At 36.5% G+C, this 27,989-nt stretch overlaps 1 protein-coding gene across 1 annotated transcript in view; it reads left to right on the forward strand.

The window, feature by feature from the left end:
* The window catches only part of LOC141956926 (dynein axonemal heavy chain 5-like), a 169,947-nt gene that overhangs the window by 103,950 nt on the left and 38,008 nt on the right, over positions 1–27,989 (forward strand). The window contains exons 60-68 of the mRNA XM_074897797.1: positions 6,505–6,723; positions 8,790–8,966; positions 13,102–13,296; positions 16,156–16,311; positions 16,583–16,765; positions 20,071–20,241; positions 20,665–21,043; positions 22,133–22,404; positions 24,310–24,474. Coding sequence (XP_074753898.1) covers positions 6,505–6,723; positions 8,790–8,966; positions 13,102–13,296; positions 16,156–16,311; positions 16,583–16,765; positions 20,071–20,241; positions 20,665–21,043; positions 22,133–22,404; positions 24,310–24,474 — 1,917 coding nt within the window. The remainder of the gene's footprint in view (positions 1–6,504; positions 6,724–8,789; positions 8,967–13,101; positions 13,297–16,155; positions 16,312–16,582; positions 16,766–20,070; positions 20,242–20,664; positions 21,044–22,132; positions 22,405–24,309; positions 24,475–27,989) is intronic.

The raw sequence follows: 27,989 nt of genomic DNA on the forward strand, positions 1-27,989 counted from the left end.
TTATATAGTGATTTATAATCATTGCTTCTACAGGGGATTTTATGGCTTTTTCTGAAGAAATATTACATTCAATCGGTTATGCTTCCACTGTACTTATGTTCAGTCTCCTTTTGTATAAGCCACTGCATCAATGGTATATTCAAACCTCCTGGCATACTCCTTTAGTGTATCTAGACAGATCTGATTCAAATTCATCAAAAGCATGATATTTTTGATTCAGGTAACTGATAGAGAAGACTATATTGCTGTGATCTATAAGTAGCAATTCCCTTTTCAAATAATAGGATGTTCCCTAATGAAAACAGAATTTGAAATGTGGCTATTGAGAGCTATAAAAGAGAGCCAGACCTAGGGGAAATCCTGGCTTTATATGCAGATACAACTCTGAAAGCTGCAAAAGTGCTCTTGCAGTTTTTATTTGAATATATATGACTTAAGATTACATGTAAATTTAACTTTGTATTCAAGTATTTACATTCTTGCCCCACTGTAGCTGATAAAAAACTGAACATGCATTTCTTGGCAAAATGGTACCTATTGTCAGGTGTAGCAATAGTCACAGATATTTTAAAACTGAAGATGACAGAGGGAGGAAGTGTTTAAATTATGCAGGAAATATTGCAGGAAGCACTGAAGTGATGATAAGAAAATAATTGAAAATAAATGTACAATTAAACTGTGTAAAGTACTAGCACAGGCTAAATCATCCAGTGTTAAAAGCATTTTTACTGAATGAATTAATCAAGCTGCTTTATCCTAACTGCTGTTCTAGGAGATAAATCCCCTTCAACACCTGCAAAATCCATCTAATATATTTTTAAATTGCATCTTAACTGAGACTCAGTGTCTCATTTATCTTAAATGTGACAATTTGTGAAAGCTAATTAATAGTGACTTATATTTTAGTAAATATAGTGTGCAAAAATTAACTCATTCCTAGAAATGGAGGCCTACAATACTTAGATATGTGTCCTACAGCCTAAGGGTCATTAGTTAGAATCAAACACGGAAAGTATAACCACATGTTTCCTGCAAATACATTGTTGTGTAGTTGCTTATCATACAGTGATTACCATGTGTGCTACTTTCCTATAAACCTGCAGCATGACTATGAGCTGTTCCTCTCTAGCTTCTTACCTAGTAAACAAGCCAGCTGGATTAATCTGGTAATTCTGAAACTCCATCTGCTATTTATCCATTAGTTGAAGAATATAACAGCAGAATGAAGAAGCCCTGGATTTTGCTGGGATTCTGTTAACCTCCAATTAAAATACTGTGTATAGCAGTATAATTTCCCTTAGAGATGTCTCCAGTGATTTTAATTAAGTTCTCCTTAGGCTCTTACGATGATCAAGGGAAGTTTGTCTACAGTTTATAAATTCTGTTTGATATTGAGGATTCTCCCTGTCAAACTCAGTTTTAAATATGATACTTTATTTCCTTTTCTGCTTTCACTTGTCTCCATGCTGAACTAAAAACCACATCAGGCAATAAGAGGAAATTATGCACCTGAGGAAGAGGTAACAGTCAAGGAGTGTCAAAATTTGATGGTCATCCATTTAAATAAGTGTGTCCTTGTCAAGGTGATGCAGGAAAACAAGCATTCAAGTCTGAATTCAAGGCCCACAATAACTGTGGAAGGAAAGCATACACTCTAGGGGGTGAAGGAGAGGATTAGATCACCTATCAAAACAGATTGAAGTCAGGAAACGTAACTGAATGGAAAAAATGGAGAATCTTTCAGTAGGTAGTAGAGGCTGCGAAAAACAGATAAGAGGCATGATCTCTGTGTCTTTCAAAGGTTGTTTTAATTCCAAAGAATAGTCAGTGATAGCAAAGAAATTGAGGCCAAGATTTCATTGATGCCACTCTGCATGGATCTGTTTGCGTGTGCTCATATCTATATATGTATACATATGTAGAGGTGTATCATTTTTTTAAATTGCTGAAGTGAAAACATGGGTCTTTTGAATGTCTTCAAAACCTGTGTATGTGTTTATCTCTCTTATAATGTTGGTCTAAATAAAAATGAATCCAAACTTAGCATGATATTTAGGCTCTGAGAAAGCTGATACAAAACCAATGGAGTGTCTACGTGAAAAACCTGCAGTGATCTAGGACAAGAGCAGCTTGAGACTACATTTCCATAAAGAATTGTCAGTCAGATGCCACGTGCCCAGAACAGGTCTGAGGCAATAGACAAAGGCGGTCACCTGGCACATCCACAGATGCTCGTGAGCTGAGTGACAGTGTTCAAGTGCAAGAAGCCTTCTGGCCTGGTCCAGCAGTAGTGAGTGCTCAATGGACTGTAAGAACAGTGAACTTGAAAAGCTAAAATTCCTGAGATATGAGAGATGCTAGGAAAGCTCCAAATCATCTTCACCTGTCGTGAATTATAAAGTTTCAGATGCATTTTTTCTTGTGGGTTCTTCTAGTAACATTTCCTGAATTTGCTGAGCAAGAGCTGCTTTTCAGAGTGATCTGGTGTTGGCCTCAGCATTCTATTCAAGAGTGGAGATAGCATTAAATGGTGTGAGTTTTTTTATTGGAGAAGGCATTTTTATTTAAATGCCTTCTTGGATCAGGGCCAGGTGTACTCGGTGCTTTGCAAAACTGAGTTTGCATTGAATCAACAAGAAACTTATGGCTATGTCAATACTAATAAATTAAAGAGTACTAGGGAATTTTTCTAGACATTGGAAAGTGATCATCTGCACTGCTGAATTGTTAGAATGATCCCTAGTGTGAATTTGGTCTTGGCTAAGCAGCATTTTCTCAGCAATCTCTGGGCACCTTTCTGGAACTGGCTTGGTGTAAGGGCCATTTCAGTGAGGCTGGTCGCATGCAGACATACTGTTTTGGAGACTGAGAGAGCTTAATGTGAGCTAGCTGTTTTACCCTAGTTAACCTCAGTGCCAGAGAAAGGTCCTGGGCATGTTTAATTTAACTGTATAACTGGATTACAATTACATTACATAATTACATGTTTATTTGTCCTGGTTTTATGTGGAATGCAAGAAGGTTAAAAGGGGCAGGATCATCTCACCACCTGCTATGAAGTCTTCTCTGAGAGCATCTCAGAAGAAGACAGAAAAGCTGCTTAACAATTTATTCTGTTGGCACATTACTGTCTCTGTACTTGCCCCATGCAGACAGATGCAGAGAGGAGGTAAAGTCACTGGTAAAGGCTGGAGAGTATGTTGAGAGGATTGTCCATGTGTTTCCCCACAATTCCAATGGCAAGAAAAGGCTGAAGCTGCTGCTCTCATGCAAGCCTGGTTATGTTCATGTGTAGTGCCCCCTCTCTGGAAGCACAGATAAGGGTGTGGAACTCATGTCTTGAATCCTCATGATTCATTCACATAAAATCCATTTATTCAGGCTTTCATATTGCATCCAACTGGAACAAACTGTGAATCCTTGCTTTGCTGTGTGACTCAGGGGGATGAAATGAAGGGTGTGAAGCTTGTTCACATAGCAATGACACTAAAATTAGAAAGGCCACAGTGGTTCTTTGTGGTTGGGAGACACATTTCCTTCTCGCCTGTAATTGGCTGGAAATCTTTGTAACTGTAATAGCCTTCTTGTATAGAAGGTTCTCCTTGGCAGCAGAACTTGCCTCCTGCTCTCATGGCAAAGCTCTGCACAGGAAGCTGCCAGCCAACCTGACAGTGATGCCAATACAAAAGCCATGTTTGTACCCATGTAATTTTGAAAAATGGTGTTGGAAAGAAAGATGGAGAGAGAGCAAATAGTGATGATTTCATAAGGTAATCTGAAACAAGTAGACTTTCTGCCTTTGGGAATCACATAGTTTGGTCATCCTGGTATGTTAGCAGTCATTCTTGTGCAACCAGCCATTATTCATCACATATGATTAAGCATCAAACTAATACCAAAATTTATTATTATTTTGTTGTGATTACCCTAAAATTGGCTGAAAATTTTGATTAAATTGTCTGTAAAATAATTTATTATGTCATCTTCTAGAGATCCCATAAAGTCTTGTGTAAATAATTTTGGATTTTTGCATGTTAGAATACAATACATTTTTTCCTTGTACTCATCTGAAGTATTTTTTTGTTATCCCTATATCTTCAAAGCTGGTAGCATTTTAAGAGCTTTTAAGATCAGTCTTTTGCACTTTTCTAGGTAGTTTATTGCACAGAGGTCTGTTTTTCATATTTACAAGGCATCGTTGCTCATATGTATTGGGAATTCACATGGCCATCCTTTTCCATTGAGGTTCACATGCTACTGTGATAAATGTCAAAGTGAAATATGCATCCACACAGACAGGTGTAAGTTCTCTGTTGTTCCAGCTGTTCTGCCTAGGCTGTTCTTCCCAACTCTCCAAGGATCTTGTTCCCTGTGTAACCTCACTATTTTTTAGCTGGGGGCGAAACAATATGCCATAGCTTTGTTTTACTCCTATTTTTAGCCCTCACAGAGTTTAAGGATAGGAGGATACTCTGCACAGGGAAAGGGAGGGAGGTGGTGAGGTAGGAGAGAGAGGGCTGGTGCAGGGCACTTTCTGGGTCTCAGTAAGAAAGGCCTAACAACAGATGGCTTAATAAGGTAACTGCTTTAATAAGACAGACTAATAAGAGGAACTTATACTAGCTTCAGTGACCAAAAGAGAGAATTTTCACTCCATGGACAGGATCTGCTTTGTGCAGCCTGCCATGGAAAAATCTATCCCATCTTTCTTTTGCCAAGAAAGGTTGGACCAGATGAGGTCCCTTCCAGCCTGGTTTTCTGTGATTCTATGATTTCTATGATTCTATCCAGCCTCTGTCTGACGCTGCATGAATGTGGGGTGCGAAACATCTGAAGGGATGTAAGGGATGTAAGACTTACTATCTATGTTCCTCTTCTTCTTATGGATCTTTCTAAAGCAGTTAACTTATTAATACATTTTTTTTGTTGGGACTTTGTTATTAAGATCCAGAAAGAGCCCGGCACTGTCTTTCTCTCTCTTACCTCGCCCTCCCCACCTCTTCCCTGGTGCATGACAAAGTAACCCTTCATCACCTACTCCTTTACTGTTTAAACTTTTCCCGATAGTCCAAGATTCACTAAAAAATAACAGCATTGGTTCTGAAATCTACTTAGCTGGGTCTTAACAAGACTCATTCATTTAACAGCATTTATCTCTAGGAGATGCTGTTTAATGTGCTCTTTGATAAACAGCGGAATAGAAATATTTCAGTATTCCTACATGATGCAGATTTTATGAGCAGCCATTTTGCTGGCTTATCTCCATTATAAAATATTTGTTTATCTCTAGGATCTGTCAATAGACACAGTGGCTACAGGAAACAAATTTTTTGATGACAGTGCTATTCTCGAGATATGTAATTCATAAACCAGTACTACTCTGTTGATTAGTACATATATGATTCTCTGATTCCCTGCTCACAGATCTGCCATTTGAAATCCACCAGACTTCATGCTGCATTTTTTATCATGTTTAGATTTCCAAAAATGATCTTATCTCCTTTCTTTTTTTTTTTTTTCTATGCAAAGCAAGAAGAATTTGCTGATTTTAGCATATTTTGATAAGAATTAAATCTATATTTTTAGTCAAGACCTAACATAAAAATGCAAGCCATGGTTATAGTGTTTACCAAGAGTCATCCCAGAGATTCCTTGTACTGTTACTCTTCTGGTGTGATGTAATGTGAATGTCAAATTTAATATTTGTAATAAAACAGTTTTTACAGATTCTTGGTTTCCATCTTCATAACTCTTATAGCAGAAAAAACAGAAATAAGAAACATGGTATTTAAACAAGTGTTTTAAATTTTCAGAGTAAATGGAAACAACCTTTATCTATAAGTGTGAATTTCATAATAACTCCGTCAGTCTCTAATCCTTTGCAAACATTTACTTGGAAACACCTTCTGAATTCACAGGATACTTCTTTTATCTCTTTTAGGAATATACAAGTTAAGAGGCCACGTTTAAATGATTGGCCAGTCGTCATTCAAATTTATATAGAGATGTGAGAAAAATCTCTAGAGTTTTAGTTTCCAGAGGAGGAAAAAATGTGTTTGGTATATTTTTATTGTAGAAGTAATTGATGGGAAAAGAGTAGTTTCCATTATCATTATTATTATTTTATAATCCATGAGGACAATCTTAATTTTCTTTTGCACTGAGAATATATTACAGAAAACATTTTATGAGTTGTAGCCTCATATATCTATTGATATATGTCTACAGCTATTTCAAGTGTGTTGTGATTTCAAATCCTTGATCACTGTGTGATCAATAGATCATTCTGAAAATATTATTTAAAAATTTTAAGATTGCATTGAATAACTTCAATGTTATGCTTGTGTTACAGTTTCAGGTTAAAAAGTAAAAAAGTAAAAAAACCTGCTGTAATCTTAAATACATATTATATTTTAAAGTACCCAATATATGCCATTAAATGGATGTCATTTACTCTTGCCAAATAATAGGTATTAACCACTCTTTACTTTTAAATGTTTATAGGCAAATTTAGCCTTGCAAGAAGGAAGACTTGCAGCTGCCCAAACGGAGCTGAATAATGCACAAATTCAGCTGGATGAGAAGCAAATGGAACTGGATCAAGTACAAGCCATGTATGATTCTGCTATGAAAGAGAAGCAGGCCTTACTTGATGATGCTGAGGCATGCAAAAGGAAGATGAACAATGCCACAGCTCTGATTGAAGGATTAGGTGGAGAAAAGGTACTGGCACATATGAGTAGGTTTCCAGTGCAAAGCAGGTGTTCAGTTTTGAGAATACTACGTAATGGTCGTTAGTAGTGCTCAAGAAATTCAAGGCATGGTGACATCATGATATCATATGTCACTTTTAGTTACGGGTTTTTTTGATTGAATTTAATGTATCTAACAAAGACAAACAATTTCTTATGTTAACTTCATTCTTCTGTATGAAGATTTATGTCATATCATATGGCTTGTATTTGGATAAACTTAAGATTTAAAGCCAAGGAGCCAAATTCCTTTTAGCTTTAATAAGAAGAGGAATTAGGCTTAACCTAAATAATTGCCCTAATATATTTATAAGAAGGATTACCTTCTTTTTCTAACCAAGTATACAAGAACAGGAATTTAGAGCTTGACTAATTTCCTGAATTATATTTGAAGTTCAGATTTCTACTGGAGCTTTTCACAGAATTATGGGCTAATCGTTATCCTCTACACTGAGCTTGAAATTTACCTTTCCTATGCAGATTTTTCTGGCTTCAGTCTGAAGGTTTCCTGAGGATGCAGGATACTCTTTTTTTCTTGTCTGATTATTTGCTTTGATAATTCCTTGGTTGATTTCACACAGAGTCAAAATTGATGAGAGCTTTGACTTCAGCCATTGCATCCTGTGAAGCCAAGACTTAACTGAACCCCCTCTGCTCAAAGCAAAGTCAAACAGAGCAAGTTGCTCAGGGCATTGTCCTTTTGAATATTCAGAATATCTTCAAAGATGGGGACTCTACAACCTCTCTTGGCAGTCTATTCCAGTCCTTGACCACTCTCGCTGTAAAAAGGGGTTTTTTGTTTGTTTAATTGGAATTTCTTGTATTTCAGTTTGTGCCCATTGCCCCTTGTCTTTTTGCTGGGTACCACTGAAAAGAGTCTGTCACTGTCTTCTTTACACTATCCCATGAGGTATTTGTACACATTGATAAAATTGCCCCAGCACTGTCAGTTTTCAAGGCTAAACAGTATCTATTTTCTCAGCCAAAGTTGCCCCTGACATTTACATCCCTGACCAGTTCTTTCTTGTTTGCAAACTGCCTTCCCTCATTAGATCCTAAGTTACTTGTGTTAAGAATTTTTTGTCAGTGTACTCCTTAAAATCTCCTGGATTGCTTGTGTCCTGTCCCTGCAGAAGATATCAGAGTGGTTAAAGTCCCCCATGTAGACCAGGGCCTGTGAATGCAAGGTGTTTTCCCATTGTCTGGAAAAGACTATATCTACTTGCTAATCACATTGTCTGTAACAGACACACACAGCATCATCCATGTTGGTCTGCCCTCCAATTCTAACTAGTAAGCCCCCAAGTGGTTCACTGTCCATCCCAGAGTCTTAGATGCAGAACTCCATGAATTTCCACTGCTCTCTCATATGTAAGACAACTGCCTTTCTCACCTTCCCAGTCTGTCCTTCCTAACAAGCCTGTATACACCTGTTGCAGCACTCCAGTTGTGGAAGCCTTCCCAGCATGTCCCCCTGATCCCCATGACATCATGACTCTGCAACCGCATGCAGACCTCTAATTCCTCATTTATTCTCCATGCTGTGCACATTAGTGTACAAGCACTTCAGCCTAGCTGTGCTAATTTCCCAGAAACAGCATGAAAGCTATCCCCATCATTCTGTCTGGTAGGCACTTCTTTTTTTATGTGGATATGCTAGGGGTGGTCCTCCATTAGCTCTGTTTTGTTGATTACAAGGTCCCTACTGTTTATATCACCCCACACATTTTGTTTGCCAACGCTGTCCTCCACTTCTTCACATCATTGCTGCTCATCCTCTTCCTCCCACTTTGCTCCTCCTTTAAAGCTCTTACCAGTTTGGCCAGCTTGTTGGAAAAGATGTTTTTTCTCCACTTAGTCAGGCTGTTGCCATCTCTTCCAAGCAAACTTTTACTTCTGAGAAGAATGACTTAAAGCCAAAATTACTCCGGGTTCAAAGAACAATTATTTACCAGAAAGAGGTAAATTCTTAAGTTAGATCTTCATGTTAGTTTTCTAGCTGCTTAATCTAACTTCTTTGTAATATTTTACATACAGCTTCGCTGGACAGCAAGCAGCAAAAACTTTCAAAATCAAATTATTAATTTAGTGGGGAATGTTCTTCTGGCCACTGGATTTCTCTCTTACTCTGGACCTTTCAATCAGGAGTACAGGAATTTGCTGCTCCAATTGTGGAAGAAAGAGATGGACAACAGCAAGATTCCATACAGTAATGTAAGTGTTCACGCTCTGTCCTGACCTTGCTCTTTGCCTTGCAGAGAAATAATGTACAGAGCATTCTGTTCCAGAAAAGTACATAATTGGGAGATTATATACAGACTGTCACATTCCATCAAATTTTATTAAATAAAATCTGAACAGTTGACAACTGAGCATCTAAACCAGTATGTTTTAAGATCCTCTTTATACTGTCATGCTTTGCAGGATCAGTATACAAAGCCATCACTCTGGCAAATCTGAGAGAGATGCTGTCTGAGGTCAGATGCCCTGGGAGGAAATTATGTAATGTGGGAAACAAAGTAAAATTTACCAGCTTAAAACAGATTTACCTTATCATAGAATGTTCCATCAGGTAGTCTCAGTTTTCCCCCACAGCTGATTTTTTTTTTCAAATACAATGTTGTGTCCATAATTTCAGTCATAAAGTCAAGCAAATCAGTCACATCTAGCAGTTACTGACAGTAAAAAATACATATATTGAAGAAAACACTAGTTGTAACTGTCTCCCTCAACAATAACTTGTGAATATGTTTGAGAATACCACCCCACCTCTGGTATTGCTGTGCCCCTATAGTTTTCCAGGCAGCCTTTGAAGCAGTACCTCCCAAGTTAGGCCCTCAGGAGATTGGTCTGTGGCATCTGGGTTGGGTGGGAGTTATGCCCAAACCAACTTCCAGGGACCCAGCAAGATACCCTGTTTCCACTTTTATCACCTATCGTGTGCTGCCACTAAAAATCTGCTCTCTCCCTAGACAGCCACTTTTCACTCTGAACTGTAAATCTAGAATATAAAAAGCGAGTTTGAATGAAAGGGTTTTCATTACGTCATAAATTCTTTAACCTACTGTTCTTAAGATATTAAATTTTGAACACAACAATCTAGTCTGGGAATAAAAATATCCATTATTTGCATTTAGGATTACTTAAGTACAACAGGTTAATAATCTAGATTTGCTAGTATATATCTGTAAAATGGAGCTAAACAGTTTTTCCTTTTTAAAGCTTCACACTTTTATTCTTAGTGTAGCTTGATTAATTGATTGACATAAAAATATTTACACACAATTATAGAAAAAAAACATTGCACATTTTGAACCAGGGAATATCACCTCTAGCACCTGCATGTATTATCAATTAATACCCTCCTGTCATACCCACTTCTGTGTACCCACACCATTTAATGTAGTTTAATCTGAAGAACCTTGTTGAAATGAATAAATTAAACAAAACCTGGATTGTGTAAAGCTTGGTTTACACCACTTCAGCTTACTCCAGTCTAAGCTTTTACATGCATGAACATTTGTCGCCAGTGAGGCTGTTCTGTGCCTGACATTACAGCTTCCCCTCAACTGGCCTAATCTGTGTGGGTAGACGTGGCCTAAAATGCAGCAGAGCTGGGATCCCATCATTCAGCTTCAAATCCCTGCTACATCATATACTACCTTCCTTAAAGTGAGCAATCTGCATGCTGGGACTATGTTACAGGGCAGGTTCCTTTACATGAATCTTGTTCTCTCCTTTTACCACTACCTGCCTCAGGAGTGCCGGGCCTGGCAGCTGTTCTGGTGCACAGGCTTTGCTGGTGGCCAGCAGCAGCCTTGTTCCTATTCCATGACTTTTAGCAGGTCTGTCTAATATTCTTCCTTGCACCTGGAAGACATATTCATGCTCAAGGCAGAATTTAGGCCATAATAATCAAAACTGTCTTTCTGAGTAATATGTCCGTGTTGCCTTCTACTTGCTTTTGTGAATACCTGCATACATTTTCTCCAGCAGTTAAAGTTAGAGAAGTAGTTCAGGGAGACTCTTAGTCTCAGTACAGGAGTGGAATCATTAAGCTCAAATGGCTCCTGTCCTCAGCTGTCAAAGCTTTTGACAGAGCAGGTGCTGCTGGAAGCTGTTGGGAGCAAGTGAGCAACCTGTGTGCAGCTGTGGCTGTATTCATTGTGAAGCAGTTGAAGGTGGATTAATATCCCTGATGCATCTTCCTTTCAGGTTCTTCAGGGATTTGACTCTTAAAGCCTATGTTAGGGAAACCTCTTTGCCGTGAGAGGTTTGTCATGCCGTTCATCTCATACAAGTTACTTGTGAATCTTTTTTTTTTTTTTTTTTTTTTTTTTAATGTCAGGTCATGCATAATACTTCTTGTAACAGTGATTAACCTTGACCTGACAGAGTGAATCTCATAGGCCAGACCAATTTATGCTATGACTTACAAAGATGAATGATTCTGACTTGCCCAGCAAGCCCTCTGAAAGCTCCTGATGATAAGTAGTATGTAAGGCCAAGATGGATTTATTAATAAAGTATCAGTAGCAGTGCAGTCTCAGGCAAGATTCTTTACCAGTGTAGCATAGGAATTATCCTACATATATTCATCCCAGGGAAGCTTTTTCTCAAATTCAGTATAAAAAATGATCTAAAAAGCTACTTACCTTGGGGAATATCTGCCAAGATTCTTACCATTTAAGGATAAGAACTTGGATGCATAATGTCCTTCGAAAACAAGACACAAAGAACTAAAATTCTGCCTCTATGAAGATGTTCTGACCACATTACTACTCAGCTGTATCCTTCAAAATTTGTGTAATACTTTTTGCTTGTTTCTGTGTTGCTTTTTGTTTTCCATATGGACAGGTTAGATACAGAATGCTATAATTGATGAGTTTCAAACCATAATTACCATTCTGGTTAGATAGTTGCTGTTAAAGACAGGACTATGAATTCAATGATAGTGTATGGAAGAGAGTTTTAATTTTTTCCAGTGGATTAAGTGCTCACAAAAGGCAGCATATGGTCTTCTCTTGATACTTCACACCACAGGAAAGAAAGCAGCTTTGCAGTTCAAGCAAAAGGCTTGACATCTGCCTTACTTTGTCACAGACTAACTGGCTGTGGGTGTATGAGTCATTTAGGCATAACAATTTAGAGAGAGCTGTTTAAAATTAGCTATCTATCTATCTGTGTAGTTAGGCACTTAAATTAGCTAAGTTTCAGAGTTGCAGAGTGACTGATATTTCCTACTGCAGTACAAAAAAAAAAATTCAAATCTGTTTAGATCCTACTCATCTGCTTAAGGAGCTAAATATGGTTTTAGGTTCCAATTGCTGAAGATGTTGGCTATTAAATGATCTACTGTCTTTTTCACAAATGGAAACTGGATTCTTAGAGTTTCTTTGTCTTCTGACAATGTTTTTTGTTTCTTCATTCAGATTCTATAAATAATCAGGGTAGTCAAAAAATCAAAGGAGTAAAAAAGCTTTTGAGTCTTGCAACAACAGGTATCCCTATCATGATTGTATCACAAGCCTCACAGTATTTGAAATTTTGCTTTAGGCTTCAGATGCTGAATTACATGATTTTTGCAGGAGTCACAGGCTTTTCCTTTCTTTTTAAACATTTGTAGAGAAGGCTTACACATAGGAATTCTTGAGTGAAAAATGCAAGGAGCAAATACAAAAGCCCTTCAGTTTTACTCTTTTTAAACTCACATAATTATTAAGCACTTACCTAATTTAGAGAGCTTGGTTTGTGATTTTAAGCACTGTTTTCTTCACACAGACATTCTTGGGAGGCCAGTCACTGTTCATAGTGAATAAAATAAAGCAAGTTAGTCAATGTGTGCAAATGAAACTTCAGGAGAATATACAAAGTGGGAAGAGTTCTGACCATAGCAGCAACAACTTTCCATGATTGTTCATGCTTATTGATCCATAGCACATCTGTTCTCTGAGTCTCCACAAGCTATTCTGTGTTCATATACATACCTGGAGGGCCACTTAAACTTTACAAGCAGGAAGAAACTCTTGTGACCAAGACAACCCTTTCTCTTGAGCTATCAACAAGAGTTTGCCAATACCAAAATCAGCTTGCCTTTAGATATCGAAATGGTTTCAGAGTTTCTCCAGCACTCTGATGGAAATCAAAGCCTCAACAGGATTCACTTTCATTATTGCCCAACCTCAGTGATTTAAACACTGAACTTTAAAGAAAGAAAATAATAAACAATAACTACCAAATATATTCTACCATGCATTATGATCAGAATAAGAAGAAAAACCTTCCATCAAACATTTTAGTGTAACTACTCTGACTGGTACTAATTTTGTAATCACATATTTTCTGTTAGGATCTGAACCTTACTGGTATGCTTGTTGACAATGCTACAGTGGGTGAATGGAACCTCCAGGGTCTTCCAAATGATGACCTTTCAATTCAGAATGGCATCATTGTCACAAAAGCATCTAGATATCCTTTGCTGATTGATCCACAAGGTCAAGGAAAGATTTGGATTAAAAATAAGGAAAAGAATAATGGACTTCAGGTAAATAGTTAATTTAATATTTTTATGTGTGTGTCCTTTCACATCATATTTAGCCATACAGACTATTTTTTTTGTCATCATACTTTGGCCATGTGTCATTTAAATCTGATGTTTATTGTGTGCAGTTAAGCAGAAGTTAAAACAAGACTGATTCAAAACCTGTGACCTGTCAGTATCAGGGTGAAATAGCTTGTACTGCTTTGTTGTCTCCCAGAAAGACAGTTTCAAGAGCAAATTGGAATTATATGTTATCCCATATCTATTTTTATGGTGAATCTTTTAATTACTTGTCATAGAGAAAGAGGAACATAGAAGGAAGTAAATGACTTACAAAATTATGACCAGACGGGATCAGGCAGTTGGTGCTGCATGGCAATAACATTTTAGGGTAAGCATTTTAAGAGCAAAGTGGGGAAAGGAAAAAGGAAAGAACTGGAAAAAGAAGGATGGTCTGAGGTAGAAGGGAAATCTAGTGATCTTTGAGGCATATCAAACACAAAGCCCAAAGTTAGGCTGCATCTTGATGGTTAAATGCATGTGATAAAAATACTCATTATGTATTTCTTAATTTATTCACTCTTCTCACTTTCTATCTAGGAGTGCACCCTGTTTGGGATCTGGGTCTTCTATTTAATTAAACCTTTTTTTTTTTTTTTTTTTTTTTTTTTCCTTCTAATCAGCCTACCCTGCATGCTTTATTACACCAATAAGGATAAGATGGGTTATCGTAAAGTTATAAACACATGATATATTTTCAGGCCAGATTGAGCATGATACTAAAGAGTTAGTCGTTAATAAATCAAGTCTGTCCTACAACTGTCCATTATCACATGAATAGCATGTTATACTATCTTCACTCAAAATGAGAGTGATGGATAAGAAAGAGAAACTGAGAATGAAGGTAAGGATAGTGACATCCAGACAGCTGATCACATAATGGTGATGTCATCAGCTGAATCCTTAACTATTTATTGCTTGATCTAGATTTGTATTTCTGAGTACTGTTAAGAAAGGTCCAACATTCAATCCCACACCAAATCCAGTTTCTGGTAAGATGAACATGCTCAAAAAATGGTGTAAAAACACAGCTAGAAATGTGAGTTGTATTCACGGAAGATTTTAGGTATTTTGTGACTGTGTGAAATCTACTGTCTTATAGTAGATAATGTGGCTTCCTCTAAGTTACTCTTTCTTTAGCCCCCAAAAATTGAATCAAGAAATGGTAGTGTGAGTAACCACCAGGAAACAATAGAGAGAAGGATGTATCTCATATTCCACCCTCTTTGCAACTTTCATTTCCTACTCAGGATTTCAGAGAGCTGCCAAGCTGAGCTCAGGAGTGGCAACAGTGAATCTCCTTCAGTTAGGGACCTACACTGAATCTTTCCACCATGCTGTAGCCTTTTCCCCAGTAATTTTAAAGTGTCCTCCAAGCTGCAACTTCAGTTCCCTCCCTTAAGTGGCACTGACTCTGTATGTCTAGGTGGCTGCTCTCATCATGTGCCAACATGCAGCTTGCAGGAGGGGACTGCCCATTCCATTCTCTGGTCCAGTAATTGTGTAAGGATCTTATATCATAGGCTCACCAAAGCCGGGACTGGGAGATAAATATAATAAACATAAATATAATTTCATTTCCATTTTCTCCACTACTCATATGCTATAAGTGATGATGACATTTGACTGATGAACCAAAGAAAAATGTCTACCAAGTTTGCCTTATGTAAATATCTAGCCTATGAAATTTGTGAATCCTGATGGAGCTTAACTATTGAGCTCCTGAGTATGTTCAAAACTTACATGGCTTTGAATACACACAGATGCAGCCTCTAAATGCAGAGGAAGTTATCCAAATGAAAATTCAGTCAGTTATGAGCTTTTAGACATCCTGGTTCAGTTGTCAGCTGTGTGAGAAGAATCTGAGTTGTCCCCCTGTAAAGGCCAGGAGGAACGAAGTTATGTCAATACTCTAAATAACCAAGTGTTTAGATTATGCCTTTACATCTGGGATATTGTAATTTGCTATGGTCTTGTTACTTTTATACTGTTGGTCGCTAACACACTAACTTCATCCCTCAGTTTCATTTGGACTAAAAATGTAGGCAACATTCTGTTTTGGTGGATACACACATGCCTACATTATAACAAAGCTAAAAGTGCAGAGTAGTGGAACATAGTATTAATTTTTAAATAATACAGTGTTTTAAGACTGTGCAATCAGCCTCTAGATATTTTAATTATACCTTTTTCAAAGAGCACTGCCTGCAAGACAAGGATTTATTTTAAAAGCATGTCTATCCTAGGTTTTTTTCTGGTAAAAACACCCCACAAAACCATAGCTTAACAGATGCCTGGAAAGGCTATTCAAATATCATTTCAAAGGCTTATGTTAAATTTATATAAGTGAAAAAGACCCTATGTGATTTTTAGCAGTTTTAAGACTATATTGTAAAACGGGAACTGAATTGAAAAGTCAACATCTGATGTGAGACCAGGCCTCCTATGTAACACTGGTTCCCTGTCTGAACCCTATAAATATTTCTCTGCTTCACATTAATGAAAATTAGCATAAATCCATTAATATTAAAATGGTATTAAGATACTACAGTGATTAGATAGATATGTAGATAAGTAAATATATATATAACAATAAAGACAGACATTAAGTGCGATCCCCTTCTCTGTTAAGCTTAAAGCAAATCTTCCATTCATTTCAGCAGAGGTGAGTGTTAGTCACTAAAACATAATAATTTGTGTAGATATCCCAGGATGAGTATAATTTTTGAAAGCTGCAATAGATTTTATACTACTTTCTATGTGCTTGCATATTCATGCCATATTGTGAACTAATCTTTCTAGGTTACATCTATGAACCACAAGTTCTTCAGAAGTCATATAGAAGACTGCATGTCCCTTGGCCGACCTTTGTTAATAGAAGATCTTGGAGAGGAACTTGATCCTGCTCTTGATAACATACTGGAAAAAAATTTCATAAAATCCGGTTCAGCGCACAAAGTAAGATTTATTGTGAACATGAAAGTAAAAACTAGGACAGATGCTGGTTATCTGGTAGTATGGATACTGCTGAGATTCACACCTTTGCAATGCTTAGAAAGATAAACACCAATCTTATGGGATTTTTTTTTTTTTTTACCCTTTAAGCAGAAAGTATTAAAAGTGTCAATGTAAATGTAAAAAAAAAAAAAAAGTAAAAAAAAAAAGTTCGTCTATTTTTCACTGGCTAACATAACTGTTTTGAAAACTGAGTAAAATGTTTTATTTTCAGGTGAAAGTAGGTGACAAGGAGGTAGATCTGATGAAGGGGTTTACCCTTTATATGACAACAAAATTGGCTAATCCTGCCTATACTCCAGAAATTAGTGCAAGAACAACAGTGATTGACTTTACTGTTACTGTGAAAGGGCTGGAAGATCAGCTCCTTGGCCGTGTCATCCTCACAGAAAAGCAGGTATCTAGTAGTTTGCACTATTTGTATAGAGGGAAGACTTGTTCATTATTTGCACCATGAGTAGATATATTCTATGTCTCGGGTGAAATTAAATGCAAGAACAAAAATATGAATGAAAGTTTCGGGGATTGTGCATTTGCTGAAAGGCAATGTGATGCTGTTTTTTAATTGAACAGAGGGACCTAACAATTTATTTTAAGATCTGGCCTTGGAAAGAGAAGAAAGAAAATTATTTATTAAAAATACATCACAGGCATATATATGACATACATAAAGCATCTTTATTTATTCCTTCATATATAGTAAAGGCTCCTTGTTCAGTCAGAAACCTCTTTTATTTCTGAATTCTTTTTTAAACTTAATTTGAATTACATGAAAAAGTGTTTATGAACTTGAACTACTTTTGCTAGTCATGCTCTAGTGTGAAAGGAGATATAAGATTTTTAAGGACCCCTCAACACTGACTTGACTCTGCCCTTACTAAAATTTCCATCGATTATGTGGAAGCAAATATAGGGAAGAAAATCCTCTCTCATGTGTTTTTCAGGAGTTTTATTTCATAATACGAAATATGTGATATCCTCAAAAATAATTTGATTCCTGGATCGTTCCTATTTCTTTTTGCGTGATCTAATTTAATAGCCCGGTTATCCAAAAACTTAGGAGTCAATTCCTCATAGACACTGGGGATAAATGTAGGTTTTTTACTGTTGCAGTCATACCAATAAATACATGAATGCTATGGTCCAAGTACACTATATTGAAATATTAGCTTCCTTCCTCATTAAAGTGAAAGCACAGAAGTTGTATTTCACATCAAATTGAATGACTTATTTATTTTGAATTGAACATTTCATAATTGTGTCTTTGTGAGAAAAGAAACAAAGACTAAGGTTTGGATTAGCAGAGCTGCTGCTTTAAATAAGTAACTCAGGTAGGCTTGCTCATGTGAGAGCAATTCCCCACCTAAGAGAATTAATTCCTCCTACTTCGGCTTCCCAAAGCATGTTCTAGACAGTGTGCTTTAGTGGTGCTGTCACTTTCTCTGGCCAACACTTTTCTGCCTTGCTCAAACAAGCATTTTCTGAAGTAAGAACTGGATTCTAAGTGCCCTTCCTTCAGTCTGACAGTTACTACCAGAGGCTAGAAAATTCATTGTTATGCCCAAACATCCTGTGAATTGTTCCATGAAAAATGGAAAAGCTGCAACAACAGGTATCAAGGAAAAACTATCCATTATCAGGGTGGGACAAATGCTAGGGATGCAAAACTTTTAATCTTTGCTCCGATGGATATTTATATAAGCAAAATTGAACAGCATCAGCAGGAATGGCTGGGATTGAGTAATTTACCTCAGATAGGAGACAGGGGTTTAAATCAAGAGAGAAATGAAATTGGTTTCTCATGACCTACATATAAGCTTCTACTTTTAACTCTCAAATTAAAAGAGAAACGTAGTCATCTCCCCACACACAGATACCCTTGCTCTACGTTTTTTTGCCTGGGCAAAACTGTTAGAGAATTTATATTCAATGTATGTAGCAACACCTAGACTGAATTTTGGGCCAAAAATAAACTCACTGAAAAATATTCATCCACAGTGTTGTGTATCAGCTGAAGAAAGCTTCAAGGATAGTTGGTTAGTATCAGCACTACTTGCTGCACAGAGACATGGTTTTAGGTGATCAACATTTATTAAACTTCTTCCCTGTAGCAGATACAAAGAAATCATGGTTGTTTTGTATCTTCGATCTCAATAAGAGATGAATGTCCTGGTGTAGATAGCCAGAGCCAACGGAGCTCAGATAAATTTGGTTCAAAGAAAAGACAGAGCATGAACAGAGAATCTGAAGAATTTCTATTACAAACAAGAAGACAAGTTTATGATCGCTGAGCTAAAGTAATAGATTAAAGGAACCAATACATTCTTAAATATTGCTATAGTGATCAATGAAATATTTGATCAAAGAAGTGTTTATTCTTCTCAGCATTAAAGGCTGCTCCTGTAACTATATGACACCCCCCCCACCTTGTTATCATCATCTTTTTGTACTTTGATAATGAAGTTGCTGCCACTATTTGTGTTCAGAACAGCTATTTTTTATGTTAGAAACACGGTCATTAAATCCTCTTGCAAACAAAAGCCTAGCATCTGGTATATTTGCTAATTTTCTGAAAGATACTTTTTACAAGCTTACAAATATAATGGGTGACGTGCCTGTTCTTAAACTAAGCACGTCCTTAAGTAGAATTTAAGCATGTACATAAATGCATGTTTGATTGTTCTGTAGAGCTACTCTTTTTGTGAAATTCTGATCTTTTTTTTTTCTTTTTTGCATTAATGGTAAAGGAAGAAGAGAAAATGCAGCAAATTTGAAGCTGAATTACTGATGTTTAAGTCATTCTGCTCTTTCAGGATGCAGTTATTTGTAGCTTCCACAGAGCTACATTGCATAGCCCTAGAATATATTACAAACAGGTTTCCAGATAAGAAGTTTGTGAGAGTAAAGCAATTTGTCACGTCTTTGAAATACAGGAGAGGCTCTCCTGTACTGTATAACTCTGTACATCTCCTTTTTCTCTAACTTGGCATGTTGACAAGAATAAAAATAAACTGAATCCATAGGTGTAGGCAGACTAGTATTATTAACTACCCTTTTCTTCAGGAAGGTTGGCTTGATTGATTAAATAAAGGTAGGCAACAAGGGTATCCCTCAGCTGTGCTGGACTGTGCAGTATAGATGCCTCATTTCACTTGGCATTGTGTTGTCTTGTCCATCATTGTTCCCTTGTCATTGTCCGTGTTGTAGAAATAGCATAAAAATTCCATGTGACATAGATAATAATTGTAACATTTCCTGTTTTATAAGCAGTAGAGGAGCATATCTTGCAGTCACAGAATCATAGAAATTAAAAATAGAAAAGGTCATCCAGTCAGCTTCCGTAACAATGTAAAATCCATCCATACAATGCAGCGTTCAGTCCTTTGGTTTAATTTTAAACACTTAATGTAATATGGTTTTTATCACTTCCCACTGGAAACCAGTGTTAGTGCTTTGTGCATCTTACTACGAGGAAGCTTTTCCTGGTAATTCTGATGTGTTTTCGCTTGTCAGTGTGCTACATTACTCAAATAAATGCAGTATACATATAAATTACTTTAGTATATAATATTTCTGTATTTTATAGAAAAAGCAGCAAAGCCCCCAATCTATCATGCATGAATTCATATGTTTTCTGTGTCATTGTAAGGAATCTTTCTTTGAATTAATCTTAAATATTCTAAGGAAAAAATTTGAATACAGGAACTGGAGGCAGAAAGAGTCAAACTGATGGAAGAAGTGACATCTAACAAGAGGAAAATGCAGGAGCTTGAAGATAATCTACTCTTCCGTTTAACCAGTACAGAAGGCTCTTTGGTTGAAGATGAGTCTCTGATAGAAGTCCTAAGAATCACTAAAACAACAGCAGAAGAGGTGACTTTTGAATCCATTGCAGATACATTTAGTAATTGTAATTTAAACATTATTTGCAGACTGATTTTTTTTTTCCATTCAGAGCCACTATATAACATCTGACTTCTTAACAAATAAATAGTAGAAACACTATCTTTTTTTTTTTTTTTTTTTTTCATAAAATGTTGCAAAATTAAACTATTACCTTAATACTTCTTTATATTCCAAGCATACTGTGCAGGTGTAAATTTGAATCGAATCCCATTGTGCTTGGTGTTTGAACACATGAAGACACAATATCTATGTTGAAACACTGACAGAGGGAAGAAAAACTTGACTAAAAATACTATTGTGATCTTAATCAAGACCTTTTCTTTTTTCTTGTGCAGTATAAATCACAAGTGACATGACTTAATCTACATGTTTTTTTCAATTAATTTTAAGGTCAGTGAAAAATTAAACATAGCAGCGGAGACAGAGGTGAAAATCAATACTGCACGTGAAGAATATCGGCCTGTTGCTGGTCGTGGTAGCATCCTTTATTTCCTAATTGTGGAAATGAGCTTGGTTAATGTCATGTACCAAACATCCTTAAGGCAGTTCCTTGGCATTTTTGACCTATCGGTGGAAAGATCTCGGAAATCTCAGATCACAGCAAAAAGGGTAGTGTATGTAATTGAGCATCTCACCTATGAAGTCTTCAAATATACAGTTCGAGGGCTATATGAAAATCACAGATTCCTGTTCACATTGCTTCTGGCATTGAAGATTGACTTACAGGCCAAGAAAATTTCACACACTGAGTTCGAGACACTGATCAAAGGTAATTTATCTGAAAATGTTCCTTATTTACATATGTCTGTGAACTGCCAAATTCAGATTTTGTAGCGCTGGCACTAACATGTTGTATCCAGTGGATCTAAGGTTTTTTTAACCTTAAAACCAAGAAGGAAATAAGAGATAAATTTTCAAAAAAAGAGTAATATATTCATTATCAAAATAATGCTTAGATGAGGATATTTAACTGTTTTACATTGCAAAACAGAAAAAAAACAATCCATTACTCTGTAAGAGACTACATAATTTTTTAATGTATGCCTCTTCTTTGTGCTGCCACATACCTATGTCTGTGAGCTTGGAGACAGTCAGATGACTTGTGAGCAGGCATGTGAATGCATGAGGACACTGTACGACATTTAAGTGTCAGTATGAAAATAGTGGAAATCTGTTAAATGTTGTAAAACATTGTTATACGTGGTTTCCATTGCATTATGCCACCACTGCATGTCAATACTAAGACATAATGACAAATTAGAATTTTAGTAAAGTGTATAATTTTTGATGGGGGTACGATGATAAGTACAATTAGGTACTGAGATAAGATAAATCCAGCCAGGTATTTGCATCCAAATATCTCAGTTTGCTTTGCAAACACCTGTTTATGTTCAGCTGTGACTCAGCTGTGTTGGAGGTGCAAATGTGCATGATGCTGGAGTGGTGCCTGAGCTGAGAGGGTGCCGAAGTTGTGCAGTCCTGGACATGAATGCACCATGTGCTTTCTTATTTGGCAGTCTAGGTGAAAGAAGACTGGAATAACCATAAGTCCTTTCAACATCTGGTCTGAAGACTTGGGTAGTCTTGAGTTTCCTTTTAGGTAGGGAAGTTTTATTCTGGCTCTATAGATGGAGAAAAAGCAGCACAAAATTACTGGAATATGAGCTTTGAGAGACACTGAGACTGCTTCCTCAATCTGTCTTTGTTACATGTCTCTTCTAATGCAAATTGTAGGTCTTCATGTCCTGGTTTACAAAGACTCTTACTCCCTAAATTATAGAAATAAATATTTTTTATTACTTGTCACTTTTTTATTTAACAATGGTTGTTTTCCTCTATAATGCTTTTCACTTTGCAGGAGGTGCCAGTTTGGATCTGAATTCTGTGGAACCAAAACCAAAAAAGTGGATCCTTGACATGACATGGCTCAATCTTGTGCAGTTATCAAACTTGTACCCTTTTAATCAACTTCTGGTGCAAGTTGTTAGGAATGAGAAGTCTTGGAAAGCTTGGTTTGATGAAGAAGCACCTGAAAAAGCTATTATTCCAGATGGGTATGACAGCTTATTGGATGAATTCCGTAAACTACTCCTTATTCGTAGCTGGTGCCCTGATCATACTGTTGCCCAAGTAAGATATGCTTTCATACAATGCTTATGCCATGTGGTATCTCCGGTAGAACTGCTAGTTTCAAACTTATGTTCTCTGAATTTGTTTTTATGGTAATATTTGTTGCAGCATGAGCTATTTTGAAACTCAGATATTGAAATCCTTATAATAAAAACTTATGAAAGAAATATTTATCTAATTGCAATGAACGAGAAAGGTCATTGCAAAACATGAAATAAATAGTGTTGGAGCTGTAAGAAGCTATTGTTTTGTGTGGTACTTCTGAAGTGGAGTCATGAAACTTGTAAAGCAGTTGCATTCTTCTGGTGAATCAGAAGATAAGTCCCTATTTATCCACAGAAGTGGAAAGAGAAGAGTTCACTTTGATGACAGGTGCACTAAAATAGCAGATAAACTGTTTACCTACCCTCCATGCTGAGGAAGTAATAATTAAGACTGTATCACGGCATGTATCATAAAAGAAACTGCAGCAGACTGGCAGTTTCTCCAGTCTGTGATATTTGGATTTTTCTTTATGCAGGTCTAAAAGAGATATATGAGCCTATGAGCATCCTCTTTTCACTTTTTTTTTTTTTTTTTTTTTTTTTTGTTTGGTTGGTTGGTTGTTTTTTTTGTCTTTAGATACACTGGAAAGTAGTACTTCTGATTTCCTGCATACCTCAACTTTACATGTCACATGTTGTGATAGCATCTGTGTTGTATTTAGGGGACACCATTTTTTCATGGACCTCTTTTTCAACAAGACCCCTTCTATCCTTTTCCTTCTCTTCAGCTGATACATAAGAGACAAGTATGGGATCTCCATCTGCTATAATTTAAACAGACCAAAATGAGCTACTGCTCATTTATCAGCACTCTTATTGTTTTGGACAGCCATCTTTGAGAAAAAAATGCCTCCGAACAATGCTTTCAAAACCTGCATATTTTTTTTTAATTTTTTGAGGAAAGGGTGTCCTTTTTGTTGTTATCTTTGTTATCTCTTCTTTACCTACTGTGTTTCTGCAAGTGTTACAAAATTTTACCTCTCTTTGCTAGGACAGAAGTTACACTTAATAGTGGATGATTGAGTTATTTTTCCTGGAACTGATGTCTTCCTCAGTCTACCTTGTTGCTGGGTGTTTCTCTCCATAATACATGCCTCAGAATCTGTGCTAGTAGTTTACACAGTTGGAAAATTGTATCAGTCAAAAAAGCATTTCATACACCAGGATAGCTTTAGAAGTTCTTTTAGAAAATGTCTGTGAAAAGAGGACAATAGAGGCATAGGAAAGGTTTGACTTTAAGGATAAATTCTAAGCTGTATTTATGTTTTGTAGAAATAGATATTGAGTATAAGAGACTTGAATTGGATAACCACTGGACAGGAGAATTTGTTTGAAGTTCCAACAAATATATGGGAGATTGCAACTGGGTCAGATGAAAGATCTGTCTAATCTGCTATGCTGTAGAGACAGTGTCAACAATACATGCTTAGAGGAGCTAAGAATGGGGCTGGTATAGAAAAACTCTTTTGTTTGGCTATCCACCAAGCTTTAGCAGTCAGTAATTTAAGGGCAATACCTGGGCTGTCCTCAGAGCTGACAGTGGATCTATTCTGCATGGATTTCTTTAGTTCTTAAAAAAACATTTAGCATCCTCTAGCAACAATGTTCACAGGATGGCTGTTGTGTGAACAGGGTTCTTTCTTTTCTTTCTTTGAAGTTTTCTATCTGAGAATTTCAATGGCTGCCTCCAGTGGACTCTAATTTTTGTTACACCAAGGTTGAAAATGAAAGTTTACAAAGTTGTTGCCCTCCAGTGTAGGTATTGGTAAATTCCACATCAGTGATTAATGCTGAATAAAAAAAAAAAAAAAAAAGTATATGTTTCTGGTAACTTTGTTGGTTTTGTTTTTTTTTTTTTTAGGCTAGACACTACATTGCAGAATCACTTGGAGGGAAATATGCAGAAGGATTTATTCTTGAAATGGAAGCAATGTGGACAGAAAGTGACTGTCGAACGCCTTTGACATGCTTTTTATCAACAGGGTCTGACCCCACTGAAAATATAGAACGTCTTGCAAAATCTAAGGTAGCCTCCTAAACTGAGTTTTCTAGAGTTGATAAAGACATTTTAAACTATCCTTTTGAACTGGGAATGGTATTTCCACATTTTATAGATGTTCAAATGATTATATTTATATTCATACCTGTGTTCTCTGGAAGTTAGTTTTGGGCCAGTAGCCAAAATGCATTTACCAAGGAAATGGATATGTTACATTCTTGCTTTTTCTAGTAGTTTGATTCCAATGAGCCCTCTGTCTTTATCCAGCAGACTATGATAGTCCATTACTTGGAGAAAGTACTTAGCTATAAGAACAAAACCATACTTGTAGTTTGCACTATGTTGCATTCACTGTGGCAGCTGATATTAATGCTGATTACAGAAAGATATAGAAAAAAATCATAAGTATAGTGACAAGATAAAGTAATTTAGAGACCGTACCATTCAATCAGTTCACTTGATGGAGATGTTCAATGTTTCTTACTTCACAGCATCACTTTAAGGCACTCTGTGCTTTATATTTTATGGTTCACAATGTATTAATAGATGCAAGTATAATTTTCCCAAGAAACTTATTCACAGTGGATGTGCATAAATTTTCCTCGCTGTTAGAATGCATCTTCATTTAGAGGTGCAGGATTTTGGTATGTACTAAGACTTACTTGCAAAAATGGGGAGCACCTACAAATCTCTTTAGCTTAATAGTTAGAAAGTTTAGATTCTTGCTCTCTTTGAAAATCAAGACTCTCTTATTTTATTTGTCTGACCATGATAAAGAGTAATTAAGTTATGATCTAACTCTCACTTGACTGTTTAAATTTAGGAATCTTAAATCTGAAGTTGTTGTCATCCTTGTCCTCAAAAACTGTGCAACCAGATAACCAGCCAATACACAGACATAGGGAGAGAAAAGGACAGCAGTTAAGTGAGCGAGATTTTTAGGTTTATTAGAAGAAATGAGTTGGAACAACAATTTTATTCCTATTCACAAAATATTCTATTGCCTTTTCCTAAGATATGAGAGATATTTTGACTTTGCAGAAGATTTGAAATTAATTGCAAGAATACTTATAGACTAGAAATGGGCAAATTTTTTAGGCCCTTTTTAAGTCCAAGTAAACACATTAGGTGGTTGTGATTGGATTCCTGTTTTCATGGCCCATGGTATGAATACAAATGGAGTATCAGTTTTGTGATGATGTTTTAATTCACCGATTCATCTCTTTAACATGTGTCCTGTGAAATGGACTCCTAGATAGGTACTTACCCTGTCTCCAGTAGGAGTTAGTTTCTGTAATCTAGAAAGAGTGGCTCCTTTGAAGGCAATTCAGAGCACATGACTGAAACTTAACTCTGACTTGCATCAAGGAGTTGAGTATCCCATTGGCCATGTATGGGGATGAAGGACACTAACCTAATAGAGTTGCTTGAAGTCAGCTGATCACTTAGAGTCACTTGCAAGGAGTGGAACAAAATACTCTTCCATTCTGTCAAATCTTAAGCAAGACCTTAGCCTGTCTGGGGAACTGCTGGTAGGTAAATGTGACTGTTAAAAGATAGCAGTTTTTACTGTCATTCTGAAAGTATATTGCAGTGGGCAGTTTTAATATGTTTTAATGCTTTAAGGAAACATGTATAGAAAGTAAGATTGCAAAAGAGCTAAAGGGATTGCCTTGTTTATTCACACATGGTTATGAACAAGGCAACATCAGCTAGACTGTCATAACCTAAGTTCAGCTGTAATGTCAACTGTAATTGGAAAGTTAACTGTAATGTTTAACTGTAAAGTTCTTGTCAAAGCTCTTGAAGTAAAGATCTTACCACACAGCAAATCAAAACCTTTCAAATTTACAAAAGCCATTCAAATTCTGTAAATCAAACTGCAAACACAGATCTTTTCTTAAGTCAAAACGTATATTAACACTGTGGGACTGAAGGAGCACTTCAGTAGTTCTCTAGCTTTTGAAAACTGTATCCAGAAATCATTTACATTTTCAGAAACATTTGCAAGAGGGCTTTGTGCTTATTTTCCTATTTTGTCAACAAATTGTACTTTGCTCCTCTCTTTCTCTGGGCTTTCTCTACTTTTTTTTTCCAGAATAAACCTTTGAATTAACATAGGTTAGCCTCACAAAGGATCTGACCCTGGTATATATGTGATTCTACACCTTCAAAGTATCCTAGTTATTATTCTTTTTTTTCTTTAGTGATAGAAAACTTCCAAAAGATATGCTGAGTCTATTTTGCAGTGATTTCTCTTTTGCAGGCATGATTTGTGGTCTTAAAATGGATTGTCAGTACTGATGGTACCTCTAAGTATGATATTAATAATATAAATAAATATCTGCAGTTAGAAATGTTCAAATTTGTGACCAGAATTTATTTTTCACTCTTCAGGTGGCCTTCTCCTAAAGAATGGAAACAGTATCTGTGACTACTGAGCTATATAACCTTGTTTATAAACCAAGCAAGCTCTGTCTTAAAACTAGTTGAATTGCTGCTCCCTTTACTTTCACTTGGAGATAGAGTGAAAATTTAGCTTTCTGAATTAAAATTAAGTTCATTATGCCTAGCACTTTGATTTCATTAAAACCAGATACTTTTATTATTGTAGAGATAGTTTCTTCTTTCAGGGAATGATGCACAGAGCCTTCAAGAGAACTGTCAGGGCCACTGTAGTGACTGAAATGGTATTATTTTCATCTGGATAGCAATGTATTAAGATGACACAGATATATTGGTATGACTCACTATTGAAACATTCTGTATGCAGACATTTTGATAGAATTCTTTCAGAAGGAGTAAAATGAGGACAATCCGTAGTGAAAAATATTTTTTCCTTGCCTTGATGTTTTTATAACCTTTAATGATTGTACATTTGAGAAGTAACATTGCTGAGAAGAGCAAATTATGAGCAGATGCTTTGTTAGGGAGTAATGTACCAGCTGAATATTTATGCACTCTGCAGGGGTAGTCATAGTCTTTGACTTACGGAAGCACTGGCTGTACTCAGATACATCTTAGAAATGGTAAAGTTTTTACTCCTCCAGCACATAGCCAACTTCACAGGCTATTTAGCTTTGCTTCTTCTAGCTACAATTTCAGGTTTTACTGACCTGAGAGCAGGGTTTAACTGCTTTCTTATCTTGAGCATTCTCTTCTTAAATCTTTTGCAAGGATGTGGAGGATCATATACAGCAGCTGGATTTATACTGTTCAGTAAAATCAGGTCAGGGCCTGTCCTGTGACCCTAAGGCCAAATGACCCAGCACAGCTTGTGTCCATACACTTAACCTTTTTCTCCTGTAGAAGTAGGGCAGCCTCATCCATGCTGTTTAGGACTAGATGACTTCCTTCTTTTTTGTTTCACAGTGATAGGGTCCCAGTGGCAGGAAAATTTAAGATTAACCTTTGTAGCTCTCAGCCAGATGAAGACAGGCCCAGATTGATAGGTCTTTATGCAGCTCATTGTTCACAGCATGAGGGATACTCAGCTGTATGTCCTGAACATGAAACCATCATGAAACTGTATTTTCATCAAT

The sequence above is a fragment of the Athene noctua genome, chromosome 2, assembly GCF_965140245.1.
Source record: "Athene noctua chromosome 2, bAthNoc1.hap1.1, whole genome shotgun sequence".
Lineage (NCBI taxonomy): Eukaryota > Metazoa > Chordata > Aves > Strigiformes > Strigidae > Athene > Athene noctua.